General features: G+C 37.9%; 3 protein-coding genes, 1 long non-coding RNA gene and 4 other non-coding genes across 10 annotated transcripts; 2 read left to right on the top strand and 6 right to left on the bottom strand.

Moving 5' to 3' along the window:
* Positions 50-121, bottom strand: TRNAD-GUC. The gene has a single exon. It is a non-coding gene; the product is annotated as a tRNA-Asp (tRNA).
* Positions 209-280, bottom strand: TRNAD-GUC. Its single transcript has one exon. It is a non-coding gene; the product is annotated as a tRNA-Asp (tRNA).
* TRNAD-GUC lies at positions 368-439 on the bottom strand. The gene has a single exon. It is a non-coding gene; the product is annotated as a tRNA-Asp (tRNA).
* TRNAD-GUC lies at positions 784-855 on the bottom strand. Its single transcript has one exon. It is a non-coding gene; the product is annotated as a tRNA-Asp (tRNA).
* LOC18793592 (protein CRABS CLAW) lies at positions 3486-5277 on the top strand. 2 transcript variants are annotated; one of them, XM_007223937.2, is made up of 6 exons: positions 3486-3581; positions 3944-4081; positions 4239-4341; positions 4431-4479; positions 4564-4639; positions 4806-5277. In XM_007223937.2, the coding sequence occupies exons 1-6, from the start codon at positions 3486-3488 to the stop codon at positions 4911-4913; spliced, it is 570 nt and encodes a 189-aa protein (XP_007223999.2). In that variant the 3' UTR covers positions 4914-5277. The 2 variants fall into 2 exon arrangements, with proteins under 2 accessions (XP_007223999.2, XP_020410895.1); XM_020555306.1 differs by having other exon boundaries at positions 4242-4341.
* On the bottom strand, positions 6878-12026 carry LOC18790408 (squamosa promoter-binding-like protein 6). 2 transcript variants are annotated; one of them, XM_007226760.2, is made up of 5 exons: positions 11772-12026; positions 10141-10817; positions 9131-9267; positions 7506-8266; positions 6878-7146 (listed from the first exon to the last, which is right to left on the bottom strand). In XM_007226760.2, exons 2-4 carry the CDS (start codon positions 10767-10769, stop codon positions 7533-7535), a joined length of 1500 nt encoding a protein of 499 aa, XP_007226822.1. In that variant the 5' UTR covers positions 10770-10817; positions 11772-12026; the 3' UTR covers positions 6878-7146; positions 7506-7532. The 2 variants fall into 2 exon arrangements, with proteins under 2 accessions (XP_007226822.1, XP_020411209.1); XM_020555620.1 differs by lacking the exon at positions 11772-12026 and having other exon boundaries at positions 10141-11745.
* LOC109946616 lies at positions 14482-15333 on the top strand. Its single transcript, XR_002269733.1, has 2 exons — positions 14482-14705; positions 14795-15333. It is a non-coding gene; the product is annotated as an uncharacterized LOC109946616 (long non-coding RNA).
* Positions 22234-23801, bottom strand: LOC18788366 (protein BIG GRAIN 1-like E). Its single transcript, XM_020555784.1, has one exon. It carries the CDS (start codon positions 23501-23503, stop codon positions 22439-22441), a length of 1065 nt encoding a protein of 354 aa, XP_020411373.1. The 5' UTR covers positions 23504-23801; the 3' UTR covers positions 22234-22438.

Consider the following 25510-nt stretch of genomic DNA (forward strand, 5'->3'; position numbering starts at 1 on the left):
CCTGCATTTGTATTTTGGTTTGGTATGTGAACACCAAAAATAAAAACGACGCCGTTGCCGGGGATCGAACCCGGGTCACCCGCGTGACAGGCGGGAATACTTACCACTATACTACAACGACCTTGTTGGTTAATTTTCAACCTAAAACATATTTATTATAATTTAACGCTGAGGGTAAAATCTTGATTGAAAGGCAAAAACGCAAAGACGCCGTTGCCGGGGATCGAACCCGGGTCACCCGCGTGACAGGCGGGAATACTTACCACTATACTACAACGACCTTGTTGGTCAATTTTCAACCTAAAACCTATTTATTATAATTTAACGTAGAGGGTAAAATCTGATTGAAAGGCACAAAACGCAAAGACGCCGTTGCCGGGGATCGAACCCGGGTCACCCGCGTGACAGGCGGGAATACTTACCACTATACTACAACGACCTTGTTGTTTAATTTTCAATCTAAACATTATTTACAATTATTTAACGTAGAGGGTATAATTTTGATTGACAGGCAAAAATGAAACAACGCCGTTGCCGGGGTTCAAACCCGGGTCACCCGGGTGACAGGCGGGATACTTACCACTATACTACAACGACCTTGTTGCTTATTTTTCAACCAAGAAATTATTTACAATTATTTTACGTACAGGATATAATCTTGATTGAAAGGCAAAAATGAAACGATGACCTTGTTGCTTAATTTTCAACCAAAAAATTATTTACAATTATTTAACGTAGAGGGTATAATCTTGATTGAAAGGCAAAAGGCAAAAAACGAAACGACGCCGTTGCCGGGGATCGAACCCGGGTCACCCGGGTGACAGGCGGGAATACTTACCACTATACTACAATGACATTTTTGTTAAAACCTAACTCCAATTTATCTCATATTCAAAGCAGAGGATAATCTTGATTGCATCCAACTCAAGATATTAATGTGTTAGTTGGACGCTTGGAGCATCTAAAAGAAGAATAAAAACTTAAAATTAAATCTGGTTTGCTTGCATTGCTCGAGAACTCGATTTCTTTTTCAGTTTCAATTTCATGGAATTTTCCTCTTTGGTTTGCCAGCTTTTGATAAGCTTTCAGGAATGGTAGCATCCTGCTTTAAAGCAGTAGTTGTGTCAAAACACAAAAATCTCCATCCGTGCATTGTCCGTTGCATGATTTCATGCAGGAGGGAGAGAGCAAGTCTGCTATATGTTTTCTTAATCATCATAATTTGTATATCTATATATAATATATGCCTAGTTTAATGTTAGTTTAGTATAATAATGAACACTGATAAACGAATAATCTTATGATCCAATTTGTCACAAAAACGGACGTTGTTTTTTAAAAAAACTAGTGCACATGTGGCTAAACATATAAAATTCCGCTTTGTACGTGCTACTGAGTAAATGTAAATCAACTATGCTGAAAACGTCTCTGATATCATATTAGAATGATCAAAACCCCGAAAAAAGCCAACAAAGAAAAAACTTGAATAAAAAAGAGAAATAACAAATAATGTTAATGAGCACCAACCTAACAGGAAGAAGGTGCCCTAGACGTTAGGGAAGTGTCCAACAAGCACACATGCCAAAATCTAGGTAGCTATAGAGGCTAGACAGGCTAGAGAGAGATGGTGGAAGAGATGGGTCAAATCTGGATTTCTAAAAACAGATAGAAAATGGAGGAGGGCATAGATCTAATGATTGTGTCCAAATATGTTAATGAACTGAACCACAAATTGGAACATCATATTCATGGATTGACTGAAAGGAAAGGAAAAAATAAGGGTCTGGTAACTTCTTTGGTGAGGTTCAGAGCAGACATGGGAATCTCGTGGGGGCACCAGTTAAACAAAAAGCGTCCAATCCATGTACAAAACGTATCATCATGATTCATGCAGAAGCAGAGAGGCCTGCAATTACTTCTATGAATTCAAGGACTAATTAAGGATCATGCAAAGTTGAAAAGGAAAAGGAAAAAAAAAGTGAGGAGGTCTTGGGAAAACAGCTTCTTGCACCAGCAAAGAAAGGTGGAGATTCAAGTGTTAAAATGGCTTTATTTCCTGTTTGGGAAAATGAAGAATCGTCCCATCACCAAAATAATTATTTTTTTAGAAAAAAAGAGGTAAATATATATATATATATATATATAAACAACCCATGTCCTGGCATGTCCAGGCCAATTGGAAAGAAGTGACATGTGATTTTAGCAGTGGTCTCTTTCGAATTTCCTAGTTTGGCATTGCACCCACAAAAGAAGGAAGGGATGACAGGGCCTCCTTTTCTCACTAACTTCTCTCCATCGCCCCAACTTTTTTTCTTTCATTCATTCAACAAATATTAATAAATATTCGGGCTGGCTGGTTACTGGGTGGCTCCAAACTCCAATTCATATTTACTGCAGGCTGCTAGCTCATCGTTTGCATATGCATGATGATGACGTGGCTGATATGTCTCTCAATAAACGATGCCATTGGCTGGGAAATGTTTTGCTACAGCTCAACTACAACAGTGTAGCTAGGCCATATATAAACAATATTTGCCAAGTTCATTGTCGCATATTTGGTGAATGTGAGTGAGTTAGGAACTTAGGATAAGAGTTTACTCTATAAAATAGGAATTTGAACTCGCATCATGAACGGACTAACTATAAACGTAGTATTTCTGTATCTTTATATTTTGTTAAAAGAATTTCTAATTTGAATCCCGAAACTCCAAATTTTTTTGTTTTGAGAGAAAAAAAAGGTAAAGAAAGAAAATGTTCCCCCGACAAGATTTTGATTGTGAATTATCCTGAATGCCTAGAGATGCCAATAGGCAATAGGGTATATCACAAGAATTGGCTAAATGGTCAATTTCGAGTTGTTTCTCTGGTGGTCTTGTTGTGTAACAATATATTTGATGGGACATGTCCTCTCTCGAGGGATCTTGCACTTTGTCAATACAGGATACAGGTGAAATATGAAAATATAATCAAGGGGTTTAGGGTGATAACAAATCTTTATTCATTCAAATCAATGGATGATCATAGATTTGAATACACCATTTACGTGGCAAGGTAAAAAACAATTAAACAATAACAAAAAACAAAAGAAAGAGAAGAGAAATGGATATATCAAATGTCACATGGGATCTTTTCTCGAGAAAATGGTGAGATATATATATATATATATATCTTGGGTCAATATCTAAGTTTGTGGTTGGTACGTACGTGCAAGTGAGAGGTCTCTGCAATGCAATTAAGTGCAGCAGCTAGCAGAAGCAGTACGTACGATGATGATGACTTTGTGAGTGGTGGGTGTGTAAGTATAGTAACTTTAGATTTCCTTTTCACTCTTGCTTTGCTATGCTATGTATATATATATTGCTACTTTCTCCTAAACTATAAGTGCCTCTCTCTATCACAACACCCAAACCCCAGACTTTCATCTTCCTTTACAAACCCAAACCCCAAACCACCTCTTCTTCTTCTGTCTTCCTTTTGTTCTCGACATGAACCTGGAAGAGAAAGTCACCATGGACTTGATTAATCAACCATCTGAGCATCTTTGCTATGTCCGCTGCAACTTCTGCAGCACTGTTCTTGCGGTAATAATCACACACACACATACACTATGTATCTTTGCATGCCAGCTATATATATTAATCTATTTTCCCAACTCTAGATAAGCTTTGTCGACCTTCCTATATCTATATATATATATGTGTGCTGCTGCCTATAACAAAATGAAACCACACAGTTTCTTTCTCTCTCTAACAACAAGAGTATCATATATCATGCCCTTTCAGAATCATACATAACTAAGGATTTAATTCTATGTGGCATGCTGATATGTATGTTCATTTATATACAGTCCTGTTATTTAATATCTACTTCTCTCTCTCTCTCTCTCTCTCTCTCTCTCTCTCTCTCTCTCCCCCGTAGTATAAAATCTTATATAAATGTGTAGGTTGGGCTTCCATTCAAACGGTTGCTGGACACTGTGACGGTGAAATGTGGTCATTGCAGCAACCTGTCGTTTCTGAGCACCAGACCTGCACTTCAAGGTCAATGCCTTTCTGATCACCCCACCTCCTTGACTCTTCAGGTAACCTTTCTATAATTACTCTCTCTCTCTCTCTCTCTCTCTCTCTCTCTCTCTCTCTCTCTCTCTCTCTCTCTCTACTCTTCAGGTAGCCTTTCATATATGTATGATATATGACTATCTAATGAGAATAAGGTGTTGATTTTATTATAATGAGAAGCAGGCGGGATGCTGCAGTGAATTCAGAAAGGGCCAATCCTCATCATCATCTTCACCAATATCAAGCGAGCCATCATCCCCAAAAGCACCCTTCGTTGTCAAACGTACGTATATACAAGTTACCAACCACATTTGATATAGTCTCGCCTTCATTAATTACTTGATTAATAATAAACTTCAAATTGTTTTGCAGCACCTGAGAAGAAACACAGACTTCCATCTGCTTACAATCGGTTCATGAAGTAAGGGGATCCAAGCTAATTAAGCCATCTTTATTTATTTAATCACTCTTAATTAATTTCCTTTTCTTTGTGTTGATGATACAGAGAAGAGATCCAGCGAATCAAAGCAGCCAACCCAGAGATCCCACATCGAGAAGCTTTTAGTGCTGCAGCAAAAAATGTACGTTAATGAACTTCCCTTTTTTTTTCTTTTTTCTTTTTTCTTTTTTTCTTTTTGCATTTTATTAGCTAGCTAGGGTTCATGTACCACGTGCCCTACGCATTATTAATTTGTGAAATATATAACTCTGACTAGCTAGCTGTCAATATTATATTATTTGTGACAGTGGGCTAGGTACATTCCTAGTCCGTCAGCTGGATCAGATTCTGGGAGCTGCAGCAGCACTAACAACGTAAGAGAGAATATCTTGTCTATATCTATTTCTATATATTAATTCATTATTATTATTTATTAAAACCCTTCTTCTTCTTTTTTCTTCTTTTTTTTGTTTGGTTGTTGTGGCTTTCCTTCAACTTGGGTTTTGCCTCTCAGATTGATGCTTTGAAGGGCTCAGATTTTGCAGGAATGAACGTCCTGGCCATGTGCTGCCAAAACCCAAAAACTCCATGACATGGGATGGGGATGATCACCACCTGAACTTGGGTTTTGCCTCTCTCACTCAGATTGATGCTTGCTTTGCTTCCCATGGAGATCAGCTGCCTACCTTAGCTACCACTACATCATCCCACTTTAATTAGAACTTGAGTTTGACTCCCTACGTACTCTTTTTCTCTTTGTTTTTTAATGAACTTATTTTGTATTTGAGTACTTTCAATTAGTGTTTGGTGTTCTTATTTTGTACTTTTGGAATTTGGATCCTTCTATTTATTAACTTTCGAGTTTCGCCAATTTGATTTGAGGTTCTTGTTTATACTTCATAATTGTCTTATAATTAAGTATAAGAATAATGTTTGACTCCTCTAAAAGAATATGAGGAACTCCCCTCTCTGTAAGTCATCATCAAAGAGATCTTGGTATATTCTTTCTCTAGTCATATTTACACGTTTTCTCTTCCAAGTTTTTTAGTAGGCCTTACTAAAACCGGCTATTCCTCTCTATCTCTCTTATCGTGTGATTAGTTGCATTAGGTGAATGATAAAGAGAGAAACACTAGACTCGTGATAGGCAAGCGTTTCTCACATATTTAATAGTTGCCTCCGTATTTTATTTTAGATATTTCTCTAACATATGTTAAAGCAAATTTGCTTTGCATTCAACGTATAACCTTTTTCTTACTTATTTCAAAATGTTCTGCCACTTATCTTCTAGACTGTCGCATTATTAGGTGTTTATATACTCTAATTTTTTTTTCACTTCAGCACATAATAATTTTCATTTAAAAAAGACTCTTTTTTCTCCGGGGTTAAAATCCTGAATGGATCAACAACCCGTGACCCGCGATTTGCAATCCTTAATCCATATAGCCCACCCCCATAGCCCAAATGTTTTTAACAATAAGCCCAAACAAATCCGCCGACATCACCGGCGCACTTCAAAAAGTCAAAAACGACGCTATACGACAGAGTTCAATTAACAAAGCAGTCGTCGACTCGTCGTCAAGGCTAAAAGCGCCTTTAAACGACGTCACTCGTGATGTCATATGATTGCTACAAGCTTGGCATGAAAATGGGGTTTAGGTGCTTTTGGGGCATGCGTTTGCTTCCACATGCACACGAACATGCATTAACAATTCTTTTCACATTAATCTAACATTCATATGCTGCAAGGACAAAGTTATTCATACTTTATGTCCAAGTTGTGCATATTTATTTGCTTCATTATTTTTTTAAAAAACAAAGTGGTGGCTGATGAGCACTATTTGTTAGTGGTTTCAATTCAAGACTTTGATGCTAATCCACTTTTTGCTTTAATTGGAAGTGATTAAGGCTCACAAAAATAGCCAAGATTGACAGACTTTTCTTTGCCCTGGGATGTGTATAAACTTCCACACAAATAAAAACTCATGCACATGTTACTCTACTGTTAGTAGGATTATAAGAGCTCTTACTTACTTCGTAAGGAAAGAGGAATTTTCCATTTATAAAAATCTATGACAACCCACTAAACATTCATGATGCAACAGTATTTTTAGTTATTTATATTTATTTTTTTGGAAAATTGCAAGCAGAACTTTATTGAGGATAACATTAATAATAAAGAAGTTAGCCTGTTGCTCAGGCATGATAATCTTCCACAAAGAAAAAAGCCACCCTGTGTAAAGAACTTTGATATGAAAAAAGAGAGAAGGATTTTGACAAAACCCTACACTATTGTTGGTGGCTCCATTCTCTTTCATTAAACTTATCCATGCTCAAAGAGATCAGAAAGCAGGTACAATTTGAACACCATCACACACAGTAAATTGAACCAATGATACTTTAAACTTGTAAGATAATGACTTAAATCATTATATTAGCATAAAGTTTGCACATAACTAAAATAAAGGTGTCAACTTGCATAACTTTACAATATCAGAATCCACATTGCCTTTTTCTCTTGTTATTTGCCCTTCAGAATATAAGTTTTACCACCAATGGTATCTAAAGTTTTTACCAGCCTTTGTATAGAATCCACCAATATAGTCAGAGTATTACTGATGCAGAAAAACCCAAACTGCCTCCACCAACCTGCACAATCATTAACGTCGTTTTCATTAAATCCTCATGATCATGAATATCCTGCATAAAGCTATATACATGCGGAGACACAGCCAGTCATTTCATCCAATGATTAAGTGCACACAACACAAGTATACAAAATATGATTAGATTGCCTTTATGCTGCTACTAGATTTTCAAGGACTTTTTAAAGCAAAGAGGATTTGAATGAGAGGGTTTACTCAACTGAGCTACTTGAGTGCTGTGAAAGATTCTACACACGATCTGTTGATAATATAAACTTTCAATCCGGGAATGCATTCGGCATTCCCACTTTCACAGGGTGACAAAAAAGAACAAGAACAAAGTTTTTAAGTGGAAACACTCACATAATCACATTGTCGACTGCATGACGCTTAAGCAGTTGGGAAACAGTAGTATTCTCCATGCTCCTGTTTTACTTGCAAAAAGTTTCTCTCATGCTCCACTCTTTGAAGATGTGATGACAATTGCAGCAAATCAAAAGTTGTTCCATGTTCGGGAGAAAGACAATACTTGGTACTTAAACAATGTGACTCTTGAAAACCCCCATCTGTGTGAAGTTGGAAGTCAACAGCCTGACTAGAATCTATTACTGATTCCATCTGGTCAACTCCCATGGAGTTCATAATATGTAGGTAGGACCCGCTTTGTCCACATTTTTCCATGGAGTTTACTCTTGAAGGCTTTTCATAAAGTTGACCAACACTGTGATGAGTACTTTGTTGTATTATCGAGGGGCTAGGAACCTGAACTCCTGCTGAATGCCCTGATAAGTTATGCGATTGAGTTGACAGAAGAGAGAGAGCACAACAGGAGTTTGAGGACCCAGATGCTTTCTGAATGGTTGATGCTGCATCAAAAGTAGAGTATTCATTTCCTGATGAAGGAATTCCTGGAGCATGTTGTTTCCCAAGGACAGATTTCGGAAGCATTTGCCTGTTTGCTATAGGTGTTACACATTGACTGTAAGTTGACTCATCTTCACATTTGACATTTCCATACTGGTTAGCATGTGCATATTCTTCTGGATATAGAATGCCACCTGGAAGAATATCTGAAAAGACAAAGGGTGTTCTCTTTGCAAAGGAAGTTCCTACATAACCAGTGCCTGCAAAACCAATATACAAGCTAACTGTAAAAATCATAGCTGCTAATCTCATTCACCTGGTACATGAATATTGATGCTTAGACAAAAAAAACATATATTCATCCGCAGAACAAATGCTTTGTTCTAATCAAATGTTTTGAGAACTATACTGTTTGCACACATTTTAATCCTCAATGCCAATTAGTGTGTATTAAGTGGATGGTAGTGCTCTTTATTGTTTTCGCTTAGAAGATCCAAAATTAACTTTACAAAAATCCATAGACAGAGAGAATTAAAAGGACCTCTGTAGGTGGCTGATATCGCCACTTTGGCCCTTGATAGCAAAAAAGTTATTTTTGAAAAACAACATATTATAGATAAGACATGGCCTGGTCAAAAGATTCAAACGTAGTGGGACTAAAGAATAGGATAAAGTTATCTTGCCCTTATCTCTATGATCTAGCCACAGACACAATCACACAGCAAGGTCTATTCCATCACAATATATATAAAAGTATATGAATCATACTTGGTTCTAGCATCTTGCAATCTTAGAAAAACTTATCCCCTTTATTCCTCCAGTATCTTTTACTCTCTTTCATTGATAAAACATTAAAGAAAATACTATATTCCTATGAGTTGATTATAAGATTAAGGTATGTGATGGTCAACATGGCATTCACAATAGTGCCTTTGCCTGGCACTCTGGCTCAATCACTAACTCTAAGATGAACAGACAGTGGCATATGTGTCATTACCTTAAAAATGTTCCCTACCATATTTGAAAAACACTAGAAAATTGCTAAAGCTGTTTCAATATGGATGATTTTTAAGTTCTTTTTCAGTCTTACTGCAAGCAGATGAGATATATGTGGGTGTTCATACCTTGATATGACCGAAGCAACTTATGCGGTTTACAATTGAGGGTATCTAGTTGAGGCTTCCTTCGGCGTTCATTGTGGCCAGCTAGGCGTCTACGACAACTGCGCTTAACATCGTCAAATTCAGCAAGCAGATGAAACCTAATCACAGAAAGATACCATTGTTCATACCAGTTATAACAACTCAGCACTTAGAGCTTGGGGTGAATAATGGTATAAAAATTAAAGAGGAATTCAATAGGTTTGACATTCATTGTCAGATGTAAACTAGAAACCATGAGAAAGTTGAAGAACTAACATCAGAGCTATTAAAACTAGAAATTTTTTTCAAGCCCAAAACCCCATTTAATTCATACCACTCAGCAAAAACCTTATACAGCAAATAAAGGTTAAAGAACTTCATAACTGGACAGGGAAAAAAATCGTACCACTGTCCAATTAATTTGCTTAAGCTTTATTTGACTATCAAAATGGAATCTTAAAAAGGTTGAGGTTGAAGTTGAATTGAAAAGACACAAAACGTCCTCTTCTTTCTTGAAAAGAAAACTATATATTTCTTACAATTTTTCAGCCATCAAAAAGAATGCAGGAGGGAATTCATCCCTCACCATCAATATGAGATCCTACTATGTGCCAATCCTAGGAGCAAAATTTAAAGTGGAGTGCTGAATCTGCAACATAACTTTCTTTAACTCTGTTCAGGGTGGTTGTGGTAATGCAGATTCATCTTCAAGACACTGCACCCCATGTAAAAGGGATGCCTCTTTTTCAGATTTCATATATCTTCATCTCATTTTTACTTCTCATAAGTCAACAAAGAAATTCATCACTTAACTTCAGAAATAAACAACTGGGATCATCCGTGGGGTTCGTTCCAAATACATAATTAGGATAGAAATTAATACCATCTTTCAATGATTATGTGCCATGATAACTACAGAAACTTAAGAACAGGAAAAGCAAAGTGATGGCATAATAAGGAAAATTTAGAAGAAAAAGAAAAAAGAACCAAACCTGCTACACTGCTGACAAAACCTCTGTTCCATGCCATTAACAATCACTATGGGAGTCTTGGAGTGAGCATCACAAACTCTATGCCTCTTGTGGTAATCCTTTGAGGAGCTAAGATCCATGTTACAACCAAGGACTTGGCAGGTGGGAATGTGAGAGTATGAACCCTTAATGCCACCTCTTTTAGACCTCTCTTTAGCATGTTGACCATTCTGCCCATTTTTGCTATCAGTCAACCTCCCTAGCTTCAAAGCAATGAGTGATGAATCCTGGCTATTAGATTCAGTGACCGGGCTCGAAAACTTTGATCCAGATTCTCCTTCACCCAAAGATGAACTTGAAGAAATCAAACAAGTAGGAGAAGCTACAGAATTATAACTAGAATCATTACCAACCACACCACTCAAGATTTCCACTCCTTGGTTTGTATGAAAAGGCTTCCTCACTATGTCAGGGAGATCCAATTCCATGAACTCCGTGCCGTCAACTGATTCTTTACCGAAATTCAAGCAAGTTTTGTTATCCCATTCTAGCAATGCTTTTCTACTCCTTGCAAACGCATCAATTTGTATATCTATTTCTTCGGGGAATAAAAATCCTTTCCCTTCTGAACCGAAACTCCAAGACTCCATAAGTAGAACAAAATTGAAGTCAAAGGAATTATGCAGTAATGTTAATGCCTACCACAATTCACAAAAGCAAACGGTAAATTTCCATTTTTAAATAAATCATAGGAATAGGAAATGCAAGTAAATACATAATGCCTCATGGAAGCAAAGAAGCACAAAGATTCATCCCCCAAAAAAAAATTGACGTCTAAAATCAATAACCACTGTGGGAACAAAATCAAAACAACCATATCAACAATCAAAGCAATAAGATGAAAATTCGAACATTTATAAATGCCCAAAAACTAAGACACTGATGCTGCATGGAATTAAGCAAACCCATCATATCAAAAGATCAAAACCATAGCTCCACTAGCTAAGTAGCCCAAAAGATCAAGCTTTGTTTGGCTGCTGAGAAACCAGAGGAACAGAGTAGCAAAAGAAAAGTGGATTGCTTGACTTTTTCAGTGTTTTGGAAAGAAAGAAAAAAAAGAGAACAAAACTGAGCAGAGGAAAATGCATAGCTCCATAGTTTCACTCCATTTCTGGTTTTCGTCAGCAATCAAACAGAGCCTCAAATAAAATCCGCACCAACACGACTACAGAGCATAAACACATGAACACTTAAAGCTCAAACCAAAATATACCCAGATTACAGAATCACATTTTCCAGTGACTTTCACATTGGAAATCCCATGAAAGAGACTGAAATGTTTTTCAAGCTCAAACCTTGCTTAAGAAAAAAGCTTAAAAGAAGAAGCAGACAAAAGATCATGTCTTGAAAAGAAGCAAAGCAAAGTATACTGAATACCCATTTCAATAAATAACTTAAAAGTTAGAACCCATTCACGTAGGTGCGTTTGGGTACTAAAATTCTATGGGAAACCAAATGGCTGTTAAAAGATTCCCAAAAATTTCTGCTCGTTTTCTACGGTTTCTCGGGAAACAAACAGAATATAAAAAGGAAAAAGATAGCCAAAAAAGAGAGCGAGAATGAAAGACGGGTGGGGAGTAGTTTTTGCATACCAGACGAAACAATGAAGGCACGGAGTGAGTGAGAGAGACAGAGACACGGAGAGAGAGAGAGAGGGAGTATTTTATTTTCAGGTTTTGGTGAGGTCGAAGCAGATACACTGTGACTGAGAGTCAACATAATCTCCACGACTCTGTCCAAAAGCATGTCGAGGTCTTTTGTAGCTTTTGAGAAATGATAATTGAGGATATTTGTCAAATTCCATTTTAGTACACACATCTTGCTTCTTATTACAGGGGACAGAGTGGACGACGATCGCTTCTTGTTCCTTTTCTTCCAAACAAAATCGGATGTGAGTTAATTAAATTAAGGTAATCCATTCATTCATTGTGTTAACTTAATTACCAATCTTTGGGCATCTATCTTGTATTTTTTGATATTTATATATGATCAAGTAATCAAGGGTTGATATTGCGAAGTGAGAAACTTAGAAAGATTTAAGAAGATTTAAAGAGTAAATTTTCGAGTGTACTTGAATTTTTTTTATTGATTATATTTTAGAGTAGTAAGATGATTTATAGTATGCGATTGAATATGTTATTTTTTCTTCGTTTTAATCTTACTTATTTTCTGTATTTTTTTTTTTTGTCAAATTCGTTGGAAAATTTTATTAAAAACGAATAAAAAGATTTATATCGGCTGCAATAATATTAAAAAGTTATTCAATTCCAACATAATCTCAAACATGAGAATCTCCCTATCTAAAAACAAAACGAGCTACCGCGTGTGCAGCCCGATTACAACGTCGAGGTGTAAACACAAAGATCACCCGTGCAAACAGAGACACGAGCTGTTGTATGTCGAAGACATTCCCTTCAGTGTTAGCATCCACTGCAACCTGTCCGTTGAGCATTGAGATACCTCATTGGGCATCGGATTCAATCATCACATCTGTGAGTTGAAGTTGGACACACGCACTCAGAGCTTGTCTAATGGCAAGGATCTCCATCATCAAAGCAGAAGAGCCGCGAAGATCACCATCTCCCCTAGCACCAAGTAGCATACCAAAGGTGTCACGAATAACCCAATCAACGCCTCCTTTCAACAGTTGGGTAGACCAAGCTGCATCGCAGTTAACTTTGACAAGGCCTGCCGGTGGTTTTCGCCAACTTTGGGGCTCAGTGGTGTTAGGGGGCAGACCAAGTTGCAGCTTGGGTCCGTAGAAGATGCATTGCTGCTACTGGATCAATAGGTGCCCTCAACGGAGCCATGCGTTGAGCACAAAGCGGACTATTCTTTCGCCTTTACTTTTTTTACGTATTGAATTGTCGTCTTTGTCGTTGATGGAGATTTATTATAAATTTATATTTTTTTTAAAGGGGATCTATGTTGGCTAAATGCTTAACGATGTGGCCCATTTGCGCGTGAAATATAATTTGGACATGTAATATTGTTGGGATGTGGGAGTGGCCCATTGGCCTGTGAAATTGTTGAGGCATTTGGTGGGGGACTTTTTGACGTAGCCAAGCATGCTTGGCTATATCTATGCAAAGCAACTGTCGACTGTGGGCTCTTTGTCGCTAATTAATAATTATCGGAGACATCTTAAGCTTAAAGATTTTTGTACACCGACTCAGAAAAGACCGTATATGATTGGACATGTCGCGAGTGTTGAATTATAAGTGCTTAAGCTGATTTCAGAATTAAGAGTTTGTGTTTTCTGCTTATTTGTATTTCTTTATACTTAGTCCAGGTGTCATAGCTTGATTGGTTAGATAGTGAATGGCTGAGATTGCTTTGATGGAAAGCATCCAGCTGGTACTGTGCATAACTGTCTTTTTTTTTCTCCTCACACCAAGTGTGTGTTGTGGTACTGTGCACTGAGCTAATGAGAATGTTCTCTCTGCTACACGTATAGCAGAGCAGATTGGGATTTCATCAGTTTTTTCATACCTTCTTCTTCTCTCTTCTCACAAAATCTAACACTCAGATCCTAAAACTCTAACAGCGAGACATTATCAATTCATTGAAGAACTGAGGCTTGTAATTAATCTCAGAAAAAATAGATGAGACAACTAATGATGGTTAATTTAAGAGCTTGATTACTGTTTAGCAAAGGTTAATTGAGGATCAAAAAGAAATGTTGAGGGAGGGAGGGTTCGCCACTTGTATGGCTTGAAAGGCTGATGCGTGTCCATTGTCAGTCTGGAAAAGCTGAAGATATTGGATGCATGAGATGGGTATGGGGTGGATGTAGTGGGGAAACCTGCACCTGCTACTGGTGGTGTGACTCACCCTCTCTTTCTCTCTCCCTCGCTCCGGTCTTGTCCATTTTCTTGCCTGCTTCTCACACACTCAAACCAGATGTGAACAAAACCTTGAAAACGACTATCTCTGCACAAATTTCCTTTTTTATTTTTTTCAGCCCAATATTTGAACAAGATTGCACCAGTCAATTGCTGTCACTCAAAGAGAAGGAGAGGCACAAATTTTGGTGTAACCCAACCCAAATTGATTCTATGGGCTTTTGGGTCAGCAGTAGTCGAATGGGCCAAAACTAGAGCAGATGGCTCAGGCCAACTTCTATGGCTAAACCCTACGTCGGCCACAAATTTAACCTTGAAGACAAAGCATTGGATTAATAAATTAGAATTAGGTCTTCCCAACAATTTCAAACCTTTATTTTGTCACTTAACGGAAGGTCCTTGTAGTTTAAATAGTAAAAACAATTACTCTTACGCATGAGGTCTTGTGTCGAAATCTCCCTCTTTCAATGTCATTTGTATAAAAAACAAAACAAAAAATTTGTCACTGAACATTTGAACTAATGGGTGCCAGATCTAGATGGATAAGTTTGATGCGGGGAACATTGGGCCATGATGAGGAGGTTGATGCTATCTGGAATGCACCGACAATGATGATCTGGTTGGACTTTTGGAAGCCTACTCAAAGCTAAGGCTAGCTAAGGCTGTGTAGCCAATGCCCAGGTCGGTGAAGGTTGATTTTTCTCATCTTGGAAATTTTCACACTATTCATGTATATATGATATGTGCACCAATTATTCATTGATGAGCAGAACTTTATCCAAAAGTTGAGGCCAATTTATGACACTGGTTTTTCAGAACTCCGAGTCGCATTCAGAGCATATAGGCAAGGCTCACCTGCTCCCCATACAAAATTCATCTTATATCTAGTTTCTTCTGCTTCTGTTCCCAAACTTGAGGACAAAAACCATCAAATTCTTTTATCCTCTCTGATCTATAGCCCAACAGATATGAGCATTTTGAGGGCTATGAATCAAGACATGTGTAGCTGGCTTGAGGAACCTCCCACATGTAGATATAAATAAGGAGGTTTGTTGTCTCTGCCTTACTTTACCAGAAGTGGTTGGCAGAACACCAAGTCAAAGAGACTCAAAATGCATCTTGAAATTTCCAAAGAAAATGGTCTTTGGGATTAAGTTTGCAGGACTGTCATGCTTGGTGTTCTTCTGTTCATGCCTTTACATTCTTAATCTCTTCCTGTCCTTTTGGTGTGTATGGTTCTGTTTTGGTTCTTAAACTGATGTCCTGTTTTGCTTCTTTGGTTAAAATCTATGCGGCCAAAGTGGATTTGATACTTGGGATAATGCCTTGTTTTTTTTATAGGACATTTGGTATTGAGAGATACGATAATATATTAAATTCATATACACAATACGGATGCTAAGACTCGAATTCAAGACCTTACCTAAACAAGCAATTATTCTAAACAACTTCACTAATGAGTCCTTTACGGATAATGTCATTATGGTGAAGTGGTTATGGGGAGCTTGAGTTCTTACTTTGCAGATGCCTTTTATAAAAGAAAACAGAGTTTGATTTATCTGCAGGGAAAAGCAATGTTTATATTTAGTGTTTTAATAATTTTGGGGCCCTCCCTCTCCTCCACTCACTCTGGTAGTTACAGTTACATGCTTTGCTTGGAACCTTTTGGTGCCCCATGCATCATTGGCCCTTTCATAGGCTTTTTGGTTGCCATGCATCATTTTTCAGCCCTCATATATTCTTTCTTAAAGGCTATCCAAAAGCTCCAATTTTAATTATATACTAGACTTCTTCAGCACAAGTAAATGATGCAGCCTTTATATTTGGCAAGTCATGGCTTCACCAAGAGGATTGTCTTTCAAGCAAGTTAAAATTTGGTTTGTAGATGGAGACTCATCCTTCTCAAAAACAAATCTTAATTTTAAATCTTAGGCTTAATTATTGTTTTACCCCATAAAATAGGCGCTCATTCTCATTTTACTCCTTAAAATTGAAATTTTCTCACTTAACTTCTAGAATCTCTAAAAATTGATAAAATTTTCTCACTTTACCACTTTCGTTCATTTCCATCCACAAAATCGTTAAGTGTGCTCATGTACATTTTATTAATTTTAACTATAAAAAAAATTTAAATCCAAATTAAATATAAAGAATAGATTTTTAACTTTTTTTTGGTTTAATTTTTTTTTAAAGTGTAATTATGTGTTTTCAAGAATGAGAATTTAATATTTATCAAATCCCCAACCATCACAGTCAAACTAGCCACAATCTCTACCATCAAACCCACCACCCAGTTAGACTACAACCTCCACATTGAACCCACCACACCCATACCAATTTAAACCACCACCATCCAATCAAACCCACCAGTAACTACACCCATACCAATTCAGACCACCACCGTCCAATCGAGCCACCATCGTCAAACCCAACCAACCAACTTCTCATCCAACCACCACCCACCATCAGTTAGTGAAATCGAAGGGAGATCGACGAATCAGAGAGAGAGAGAGAGAGGAGCTAGAAAGTTCCCGCCGGGGGGGGGGGGGGGGGGGGGGGGGTGGGGGGGGGGTGGGGGGGTTGGGGTTGACGAGAGGGAGAGAGGATCTAAAATGTCCCCCCCGGGGGTGGGGGGGGGGGGGGGTGGTTGGTGGTCTGTTGGGTGCATTGGGGATGACGGTGACCGGAAAGGGAAAACGGGGAAGATGAAGGTATGGGCTGGTGAGTTGACGGGAATGGGAGAAAGGGAAGAATGGGTTTGTTAACCTAAAAAAAATTAAAAATTAAAAAGTATTTTTTTATATTTAATTTGGATTTTAAAGATTTTTAATAACTAAAATTACTAAAATGCACATGCCACGTGAGCTCAGTTAATTATTTTGTGAATAGAAATTGATAAAAATGGTAAAGTGAGAAAATTTCATTAATTTTTAGAGATTTTGAGAATTAAATGAGAAAGTTTCAATTTTATATGATAAAGTAAGACCGAATGCCCGTTTGAGGGAGTAAAATAGTAATTAAACCTAAATCTTATTTGGCTACCATTTGGGTTTAGAGCAACTCCACCCCTTAGGGCAAAGTCTAAGGCAAGGGCAAGCAAGGGCAAGCAAGGGCTGACACTATTCACGTGAATAGTGTCAGCCTTGCCATTTGTGGTTCCACCCACAAGGGCAAAGTCTAGGGCAAGTCTAGGGCAATTACTATTCATTGTACTTTATTTCCTATTTTTTAATACTTTAAATCATTAATTTTGATAATCTTTTGTAATTAAATTTTCGGATAAGATTTTCGGATGTGAATCTCGGTTGCCACGTGTCTTATTCCAGATAAAATTTTCGGATATTCATTAATAAAAATTATAATATCAGATTTCCGATAAAATTTTCACCCTATAAAATTGTGCCGCGTGTCCCATGTCAGATAAGATTTTCAGATAATTTCCGAGATATGCTTCGTATTTATCAGCGATGTGGAAGGCTTGATAAGTTGAAAGATCTCTACTACAAACTCTTGAAGAGTGGAGTGACTTGGGATCAGGAAATGTACAATTGTGTCATAAACTGCTGTTCTCGTGCTTTGCCAGTTGATGAGATCTCGGAGATTTTTGATGAGATGCTTCAATGTGGGTTTGTTCCTAATACCATCACCTTCAATGTCATGCTCGATGTATATGGGAAAGCAAAGCTTCTGAATTCCCATTATACTCTCAATGTCAAACTTCAGGAGGGTGTTGGAGAGGCAACAGAAAGAATGGGAAGAAATCCGGCGTAGACGTGAGGAAGAAGATCGGGACGCCGATGAAGAAGAGGAAGAAATGCTTGAAGTAGCGGCGGTGTGTATGATGAATCAATCAAGCCAACACCATCGTCGTCGTGCCCCGAATGTGGAAAGACGCAGAGAGTCTCGGGGTAAGAATCTCTTGGAGGATTACTTTATCCCAAATTCGTTATATCCTGCTCATAAATTTCGAGAGAGATATAGAATGCAGCCACATTTGTTCCAAAAAATCATGCATGATATTTGTAATTACGACACATACTTCATTCAAAAGCATGATGCTGTTGGAGTTTTGGGTCTTATCCCGGAGCAAAAACTTACAGCTGCTTTGCGGATGCTTGCTTATGGGGCATCTGCAGAGCAGGTGGATGAGATTGCAAGGATGGGAAAATCTACTATCCTAGAGTGCTTGGTGAGATTTTGTGATGCAGTGGAAAATTTGTACACGAGGGAGTACCTTCGCAAACCCACTCCGAGGGACCTGCAAAGGCTTCTACAAAAAGGCGAGGCTCGAGGTTTCCCAGGAATGATCGGAAGCATTGATTGCATGCATTGGCAGTGGAAGAATTGTCCTACTGCGTGGCAAGGAGAGTATGGGAATCGGAAGGGCCAAAAAAGTATCATTTTGGAGGCCGTAGCTTCATTCGACACTTGGGTTTGGCATGCCTTTTTTGGGGTTGCCGGATCTCAGAATGACCTCAATGTCCTTGGTCAATCCCCGGTGTTCGATGAGGTATTGCGAGGTCATTCCCCTCAGGTCACATACCAAATCAACAATACCGTATACTCTGGGGCCTACTACCTTGCCGACGGAATTTATCCTAGGTGGACGACATTCGTGAAAACAATTCCGAATCCCCAATCCGAGAAGGAAAGAAGCTTTGCTTCCTTTCAAGAAGGTTACAGGAAAGACGTGGAAAGGTGTTTCGGTATCTTGCAAGCTCGTTGGGCAATTATCAGGGGTGCTGCTCGGATGCTAGACGAGGAGGTGCTGAGGAGTATTATGATGACTTGCATCATCCTCCACAACATGATTGTGGAGGATGAGTATGACTACGATGCTCCAGAGGTGTTTGAACCCGATCCTATGAACACGGCGTTGACAAGAATATATGAAAGGCCGATAGGACCAAATGGACTACCATTGGAGCCCGAACCGTTACTTCAGGATGGTCGATTCAACAACCCCATGATTGATCGTTATCAAGAAATGCAATCTTCATATGTTCACGAAAGACGTCAAGTTGACTTGATCGAGCACTTGTGGCAGATGAAAGGCAATCACAATGGATGAAGGCTAGATTTGTGCTTTGTTTGGATTTATGCTTTTTTTTTAATTATGCTTTGTTTTTGTGTGTTGTGTTTTGTGGAATTATTGCGAGGTCTTTTTTATTATTATGCTTTTATGTATGGTTTGTTTTGTGTGTTGTTTGCAATAAATGAAGGTTTGTTTTTAATTAATCTTTGTGAGGAATGCTCAAATGTTTTTAATAAGTAGTCCAATTATAGAATGCTTTTTTGATTGAATAAAAAAGAAACAATACAACAAATTAAAGGATAATACAACAATTTAAAAAAAATACAACAATTATAAAAAAATACAACAATACAATCTAATGGTTTTCATCATTTAGCCAATCCGTATTGCTAGGTCCGTCGTCATGGAAAAGTTTTCTTCTCATCACATCCCTTCGTTTATGTTTCCAATAGGCCTTTGTTTCAGAGACATATGGCTCGTATCCATGGCCATGATTTTCATCTCTTTGTCATCCTCGTCTTTTTCTTTTGCATGTTGCTTTTCAATTGCAAAGGCTTCCAATCGTGCCTTGTCCGCTTCATCTCTCCTCAAGTCTCTCTCCAATCTTAGAGAGTTGTTCTTAGCTATTTGCTCGAATATTTGAACACAATCAATGTTCGAAGTGCCCCCTCTCTTGGCCTTTGCCGCCTTTCTCCCAATAGGTCTCGGCGGACGTGGGAGTGGTGACTCCGTTTCCATTGGGGAGTCCAATGGTGAATCGGTTAATGGCGATTCGTGGAGCGGCGTCTCATGCAACACAACCGGGGGTGCGGTAAGAATAATTTTGAATCTGGAACAATCCTTGACAATTTCCCAACATTGGAAATGCACAAAACTTTTTTTCCCTTGTCCCATGGCACCGAACCACATTTGTGCTTGTATGATCTATTCAAAATAAATAATTGGAAGTGCATTAAAAAAATATACAATGCAAGAAATTATAAACTATTTTGAAATGCAAGAATAAAATTGATTATGTAAATAAATATAGACAAATTGAAAATGCAAAAACAAAAAATAAAGATTATGCATGAAATTATAAACATATTTGAAATGCAAGAATAAAATTGATTATGTAAATAAATAAATCCAATTAGGAAATGCAAAAATAAAATAAACATTGTGCAACAAAAAGAAATAGAATATGCAATAAAAAAAAGTTACATTAAATTGATTAAAATGACAATTAAAAATATTTTACCTCATCGGAAAGATTCGCACCGCTCCGAATGTTCTCCTTTGCTTTTGTCAAGGCATTTCTCCATTTCCCTAACTCTTTGTTTAGAATTTTCCATCTACTAGACAAAGCCATTTCGGTCCGAATGGAACCCGATCTTTGACAAAATTCTCCATGAATTTTGCTCCACATATGATGGAACTTCATCTCATTGCCCGTGATAGGGTCATGACTAACGTTCACCCAAGACTCGCACAACGCAATATCTTCCTGGGTTGACCACGAGCCTCCGATTTCAACAGAAGATGCCATTTGTTTATTTTCTACAAATGGAAAGTAGTACAAAAATGTGAGTGGATAGTAAAAAATATTAGAAGGAGAAGAGTTTGTATGGAATTGGTGTGGAAAGTGGAAAATATGAGTAGAGAGTAAAAAATATTGGAAGGAGATGAGTTTGTATGGAGATTTGGTGTGGAAAATGAATTATGTGAGTGGAGAGTAGAAAATATTGTATGGAGAAGAAATTGTATGAAGATTTGGTGTTGAAAGTAGATAAAATGGTTAGGTATTTATAGGGAAAAAATACATACATTTTTGGTATTTTTTTAAAAAAAAATTTCAGAATTTTTTCGGATTTTTTCGGATTTTTTTAAAATTTTTTTGGCCAAAAAAATGAGAACCGTAGGATTTCTGAAAAAAATCCAATCGGAGCCACCCGGTTCCGACACGTGGCATGTAACCGTTGGTGGTGACGTCAGCGCTGACGTCACCTGAACTCGGGCTCGAGCCCAGTCGATTTTCGCCCTTGGGCCTGCCCGGGCTCGTGGGACCCGCAGCTTGCCCGGGCTGCTTTGCGCGCGCTGGAGCTGGACTTGGGCTGATTTTTGCCTTTTGCCTGGGCCAACCCCTGGCGCTGTACATGCTCTTAGGTCTTAAAATTGGTTTTTGTGGATGTTGCCTCAGTACCAAGAAAAAAAAAATTAAAGCAGAATGTATTGAAAAGTTTTTGGCTCCATTAGTTTGAATCATTATCCTGAACTGATCTTAAAAGGACGTTCAATTTGGCTTTGTCTAGGGCTCTAGAATCTAGATATTAGCCCTAATACTGATAGAAATAGATTAAGGCCTTAGGCTTAGTTGCCTTTCATTGCTGATCATTTGATTAGACAGAAATGTATTTGATCACATCAATTATTTGAAGTTTAGGCAGACAAAAGTTCGGTGTGCCTGCAGTGAGGATGTTAAACTTTAATGCTTTTTCACATTCCTCCATGAAATCAACTCCACTTACTATCAATCCTATGTGCCCCCATGTCTGTGACAGCGATGTATCATCTGCATGCCACATTGGAGTTTCATCTCGGTATATAACCTAAATTTACTTATAATGTTTACAGAAAAGACAACCTTTTTTTTATTTAAATTTTTTGATGCAATTGATATTAGGGAAGGAAGAAAACAAATTTAGAACCTCTTATGTATTGGAGTAAATGCATTTAATCACTTGAGTCTTGTCAAAAACGATAATATTTAAACATAGTGCGTGAACACTAAATAACACTACAAACCACGGCCAGTAGCCCCCAGTAAATATTCACATGCAGAGCTGATGAGAACCCACAAAATAATTAACAGTATATACATGATTGCGCTTGTTGTTGTTGCCCAAAGTGATCATGATGAAAAGTGCTAAGAGGTATGCAGTTCACATGGTGTGAGTGATGATGCCTTGTTTCTCCCTAAATGTAGTGGAACATCTCATATGAATTGAATATTATATGATCATGGATTCATGGGAGGAAATTTGGCATGGCACAACCTAATCTAGGCAATAGTCAAGCCCCACCAAACTGGTGCACTGCTGCTGAGGGCTTCTGATTTTCCAACACTTTATATAACAGAAATGGCTGAGGAGGCTTGATCTATAATAGCTCCAAAAGTAAAGTAAAAAAAGCAAAAGACAAACAAACATTCTGAACTGTACATACAGAGAAAAAAACATTGGAAGATTAACTTTCAGAGAGAAGATAAGATAAATAAAAACAAAGAAGCAAAATCTAGGAAATTCAATTTCCTTCTCTCAACCACAAATGCATAATCCAATATCTAACATAATTTTATACCATGTCACATATCAACTGGTAATGGAATAAATATTAAACATCAGGATGAGGCATTGGAAATTGGTGTTCCTGATGATCTGATCTTGATGTTCTCCACATTTGTAGTTTCATACACGGGCAAGCCGCTTGAGTAACAACCCAAGTCATAGTTCTGCAACTCAAAAAGATCAGAGCTTGAATCACTATCTGCACCTTCATCATAATCATCATCATCAACAACCTCACTGAGCCTTTTGAGCAACCCCTTGTGATCCTGATCTGAACTAATCTTGTACTTCTCTGACAACCCATTACTGTATTTGAATTTCTCGTGATCCAACCAAGACAGTTCTCTGTTTGATTTCTTGTCATCCAGGACCACCTCCTCATATTGCAAGGCTGCTGTGGATTTTACTTGTCCATTAGTATTGTACTTTGACAAAGACACCACCTGCTGCTGCAGGTTTTGCTGCTTGTGATCTGAATAGCTTCTCAAGTCTTTGCAGCTCTTTGAGGCTGCTGTTTGTCCATAATTGTACGGAGGAGGTGTTCTGAAACCTGAACTTGATGAAGAATATATGGACTTGGCATCTGCGGTGCTCGAGCTTCGAAAATGACTAATGCTGCTCCTCCTTCTCCTCCTTCCACCAGGACTCTCCTCCTCATGATGGTCTTTCATGGACTGCGTGGTACTGGATTTTGACTTCTTCTTCTTAGATGCTGATTGGTTGAACAAAGAATTCAAGAAGCTAGCTAGTCTCCCACCTGGAGAGCTCGGCTGCTTGTATTTCTTGTCTTTGACGTTTTGCTTTTCCACCACCACATGATGATGATGGTGATGATGATGAGGGTGCTGTTGAGGATGATGAAGCATGTGTCTAATAGGAATGTCAAGGCTAATTCTGCCTCCTCTCCATGATCTGTCTTCTTTCATCATCTTCTGCGAAAACGTCGACGTGTTGGTGTTGTTGTTATGGCTGCTGGGAGCTTCATTGTATCCAGAGAAGTACCTTGCAGCTTCAAATACATCGAGCTCACCCGAATCGTTCCTTCGGTGGAAGGATTTCTTGTGTATCTTATCAGCTGCAGGGTCAGCTGAGAGCACCCCTGTACTAATGCTGGACATGGTTAAGAGACCTTGAAAAATAAGTGTCTGTTTTTGCAACCAGTTGTTTGAATTTTATGTCACTGGTGTTGAAGGTATTTAACGGAGGGAGGGAAGCTGAGAGATGGTAGCATAAAAGGAGGGTTTTGTGAGATTGTGGAGAGATTGATGGGTTTGAAATGATTGCTAGTAGTGGGAAGCTGGCTTTAAAATAATCATCAATTGTTGTGTGTCTCTTTAATATTGATATGCATGTAAATTATATATGATGGAGGTGTTTTTGGATGAACCCCACATTGATGTGAATTTTGGTGCTTTAGTAATAGAAGAGAGTGGGGTATATATATAGTTTTGGATCATTGAAATACCATGCGGGATAAATACTACAAGAGTAATTTCAAATAAACTTATTTGAGAGATTCCTCCCTACTAAAGTAAAAAAAGCTTCGAATATTATCCTTGTGATGAGACTGTGAAATAAAACCAGAGGAGTTTGTGCTGGGAATGGTGGGGCAGGGTAAAGAACCTGTGTTGCCTTGGATTCTAGGGCTTCTAATCCTTAAGGTGGGAATTTGGCTCTCAAGTGGGTGTTGGCCATGGCCTATGGGGCTATAGGCATGTAATGTTTGCTGACTTTTATGTGCATGTCATTATAGATTTGGAGAATTTGGTAGATGCCACCCAACTTTTGTGTGCTTGGAAGTCACTCTTTAATAAATAAAAAATATAAATAAAAAGCTTCTTGTTGGCCATGTAATTTTTGACTGGCTTAGATTAGCTCTGGCCCAGTAATATTTGGCTGCCTCCTCATTTATATGGCCTTGTAAGATCTGCCTGCCTCCTCCTTCAAGCAAATCTAAAAGTTATTGGTTAATCTACAACTTAGCCATTGATCATCAAATTTGAAATGGATTAACTATCATGTGGCAGATGGGCTAAGAGGGTTAGCATAAAGTTCACCACACAATGATGGACTCCTAATTTTGCCTCACTTAAAAAGGTGATTAAGGTTGAAATACCATCTAATCAATCTTATTGAAATGTAGAATTTATCAAATTTATAATTGGAACCTAAACAAGTAGGATTAAATGCTCAAAAGAAGTAGGATTAATGGCAATACTGAACATAATCGTCAGCTATAAATTATTATTGATGTAATAAACGAATGACATTAGCATTTTCGACCGATCGAAATTGTCTCACACATATATATATATATATATGTATATGATATATCAGTGGATCATAACCTTGCTTCAACCTTGTAACTTACAATGACTAGACAAACTTTTGTATGAAAAATCCAAAGTGGTGTGTAATATGTTTTCCAAGTCCCACCAAAGGGGAAAAAGAAATATCGTGGAGAGGCCTTTTAGTGCGTAAAGTAGACATGAACAGCTTTCATCTTTACTTTTCTCTTTTTTGTGCTCCTCGGTTAGCCAATTGATTTGGCCCATTACCAACAGAACTTGCACACATTGATTTCTTCCCCCATTCCTTGGTGTTTGGGGCAGCCGGTAGTGTGCGTGTGGCTGCGAGCACACGTGTGCATTTTACGAACCAAAAGTTCACACGTAACCCATTCATTTGCATGATCATGTCAATATCTACCAATTAAAGACCAACTTTGATTTATCAAATACCTAGAAGATTTTCAAGTCCTCATGCCTCCGAGGATGATTTTGATTCTTGATGGTTCTCCTAAGTAAGATTGTTTATGGGGTTTTTAATTAGTCAATGTCTTGGTGGCGGTAAAATAAATATGAAAGATTTATTACAAATAATGGTATGGTTAAAATTAATTTTTGTCGAGATTTATGAATGTCTCAACCTTAATGCTCTTGTTTTTCTTTCAAATAAAATTCAGAATTTTGTTTCAGATTGCATATTTACTCAAAATCTTGTGTCATTTCATTCATTCCATGCCACTTGAGCTTTTCCATCTCGATCCATAAAAAACTAGAATATAATCATCTTGTACCCTATTAAAATCAACGGTTGCAAGAGCATGGCAAAGAAGATCGTGA

The sequence above is a fragment of the Prunus persica genome, chromosome G1, assembly GCF_000346465.2.
Source record: "Prunus persica cultivar Lovell chromosome G1, Prunus_persica_NCBIv2, whole genome shotgun sequence".
In the NCBI taxonomy this organism is placed as follows: domain Eukaryota; kingdom Viridiplantae; phylum Streptophyta; class Magnoliopsida; order Rosales; family Rosaceae; genus Prunus; species Prunus persica.

Bases quoted from the DNA above. Each gene is read 5' to 3' on its own strand.
- LOC18793592 (XM_007223937.2), top strand. From the start codon at position 3,486: ATGAACCTGGAAGAGAAAGTCACCATGGACTTGATTAATCAACCATCT. The intron at 4,480-4,563 runs GTAAGGGGATCC...TTGATGATACAG, and splicing joins GCTTACAATCGGTTCATGAA to AGAAGAGATCCAGCGAATCA. The intron at 4,640-4,805 runs GTACGTTAATGA...TATTTGTGACAG, and splicing joins TTAGTGCTGCAGCAAAAAAT to TGGGCTAGGTACATTCCTAG.
- LOC18788366 (XM_020555784.1), bottom strand. From the start codon at position 23,503: ATGTCCAGCATTAGTACAGGGGTGCTCTCAGCTGACCCTGCAGCTGAT.
- LOC18790408 (XM_007226760.2), bottom strand. From the start codon at position 10,769: ATGGAGTCTTGGAGTTTCGGTTCAGAAGGGAAAGGATTTTTATTCCCC. The intron at 9,268-10,140 runs GTTTGGTTCTTT...TTCTGTGATTAG, and splicing joins TTTTGTCAGCAGTGTAGCAG to GTTTCATCTGCTTGCTGAAT. The intron at 8,267-9,130 runs GTATGAACACCC...TTGGTTTTGCAG, and splicing joins GTTGCTTCGGTCATATCAAG to GCACTGGTTATGTAGGAACT.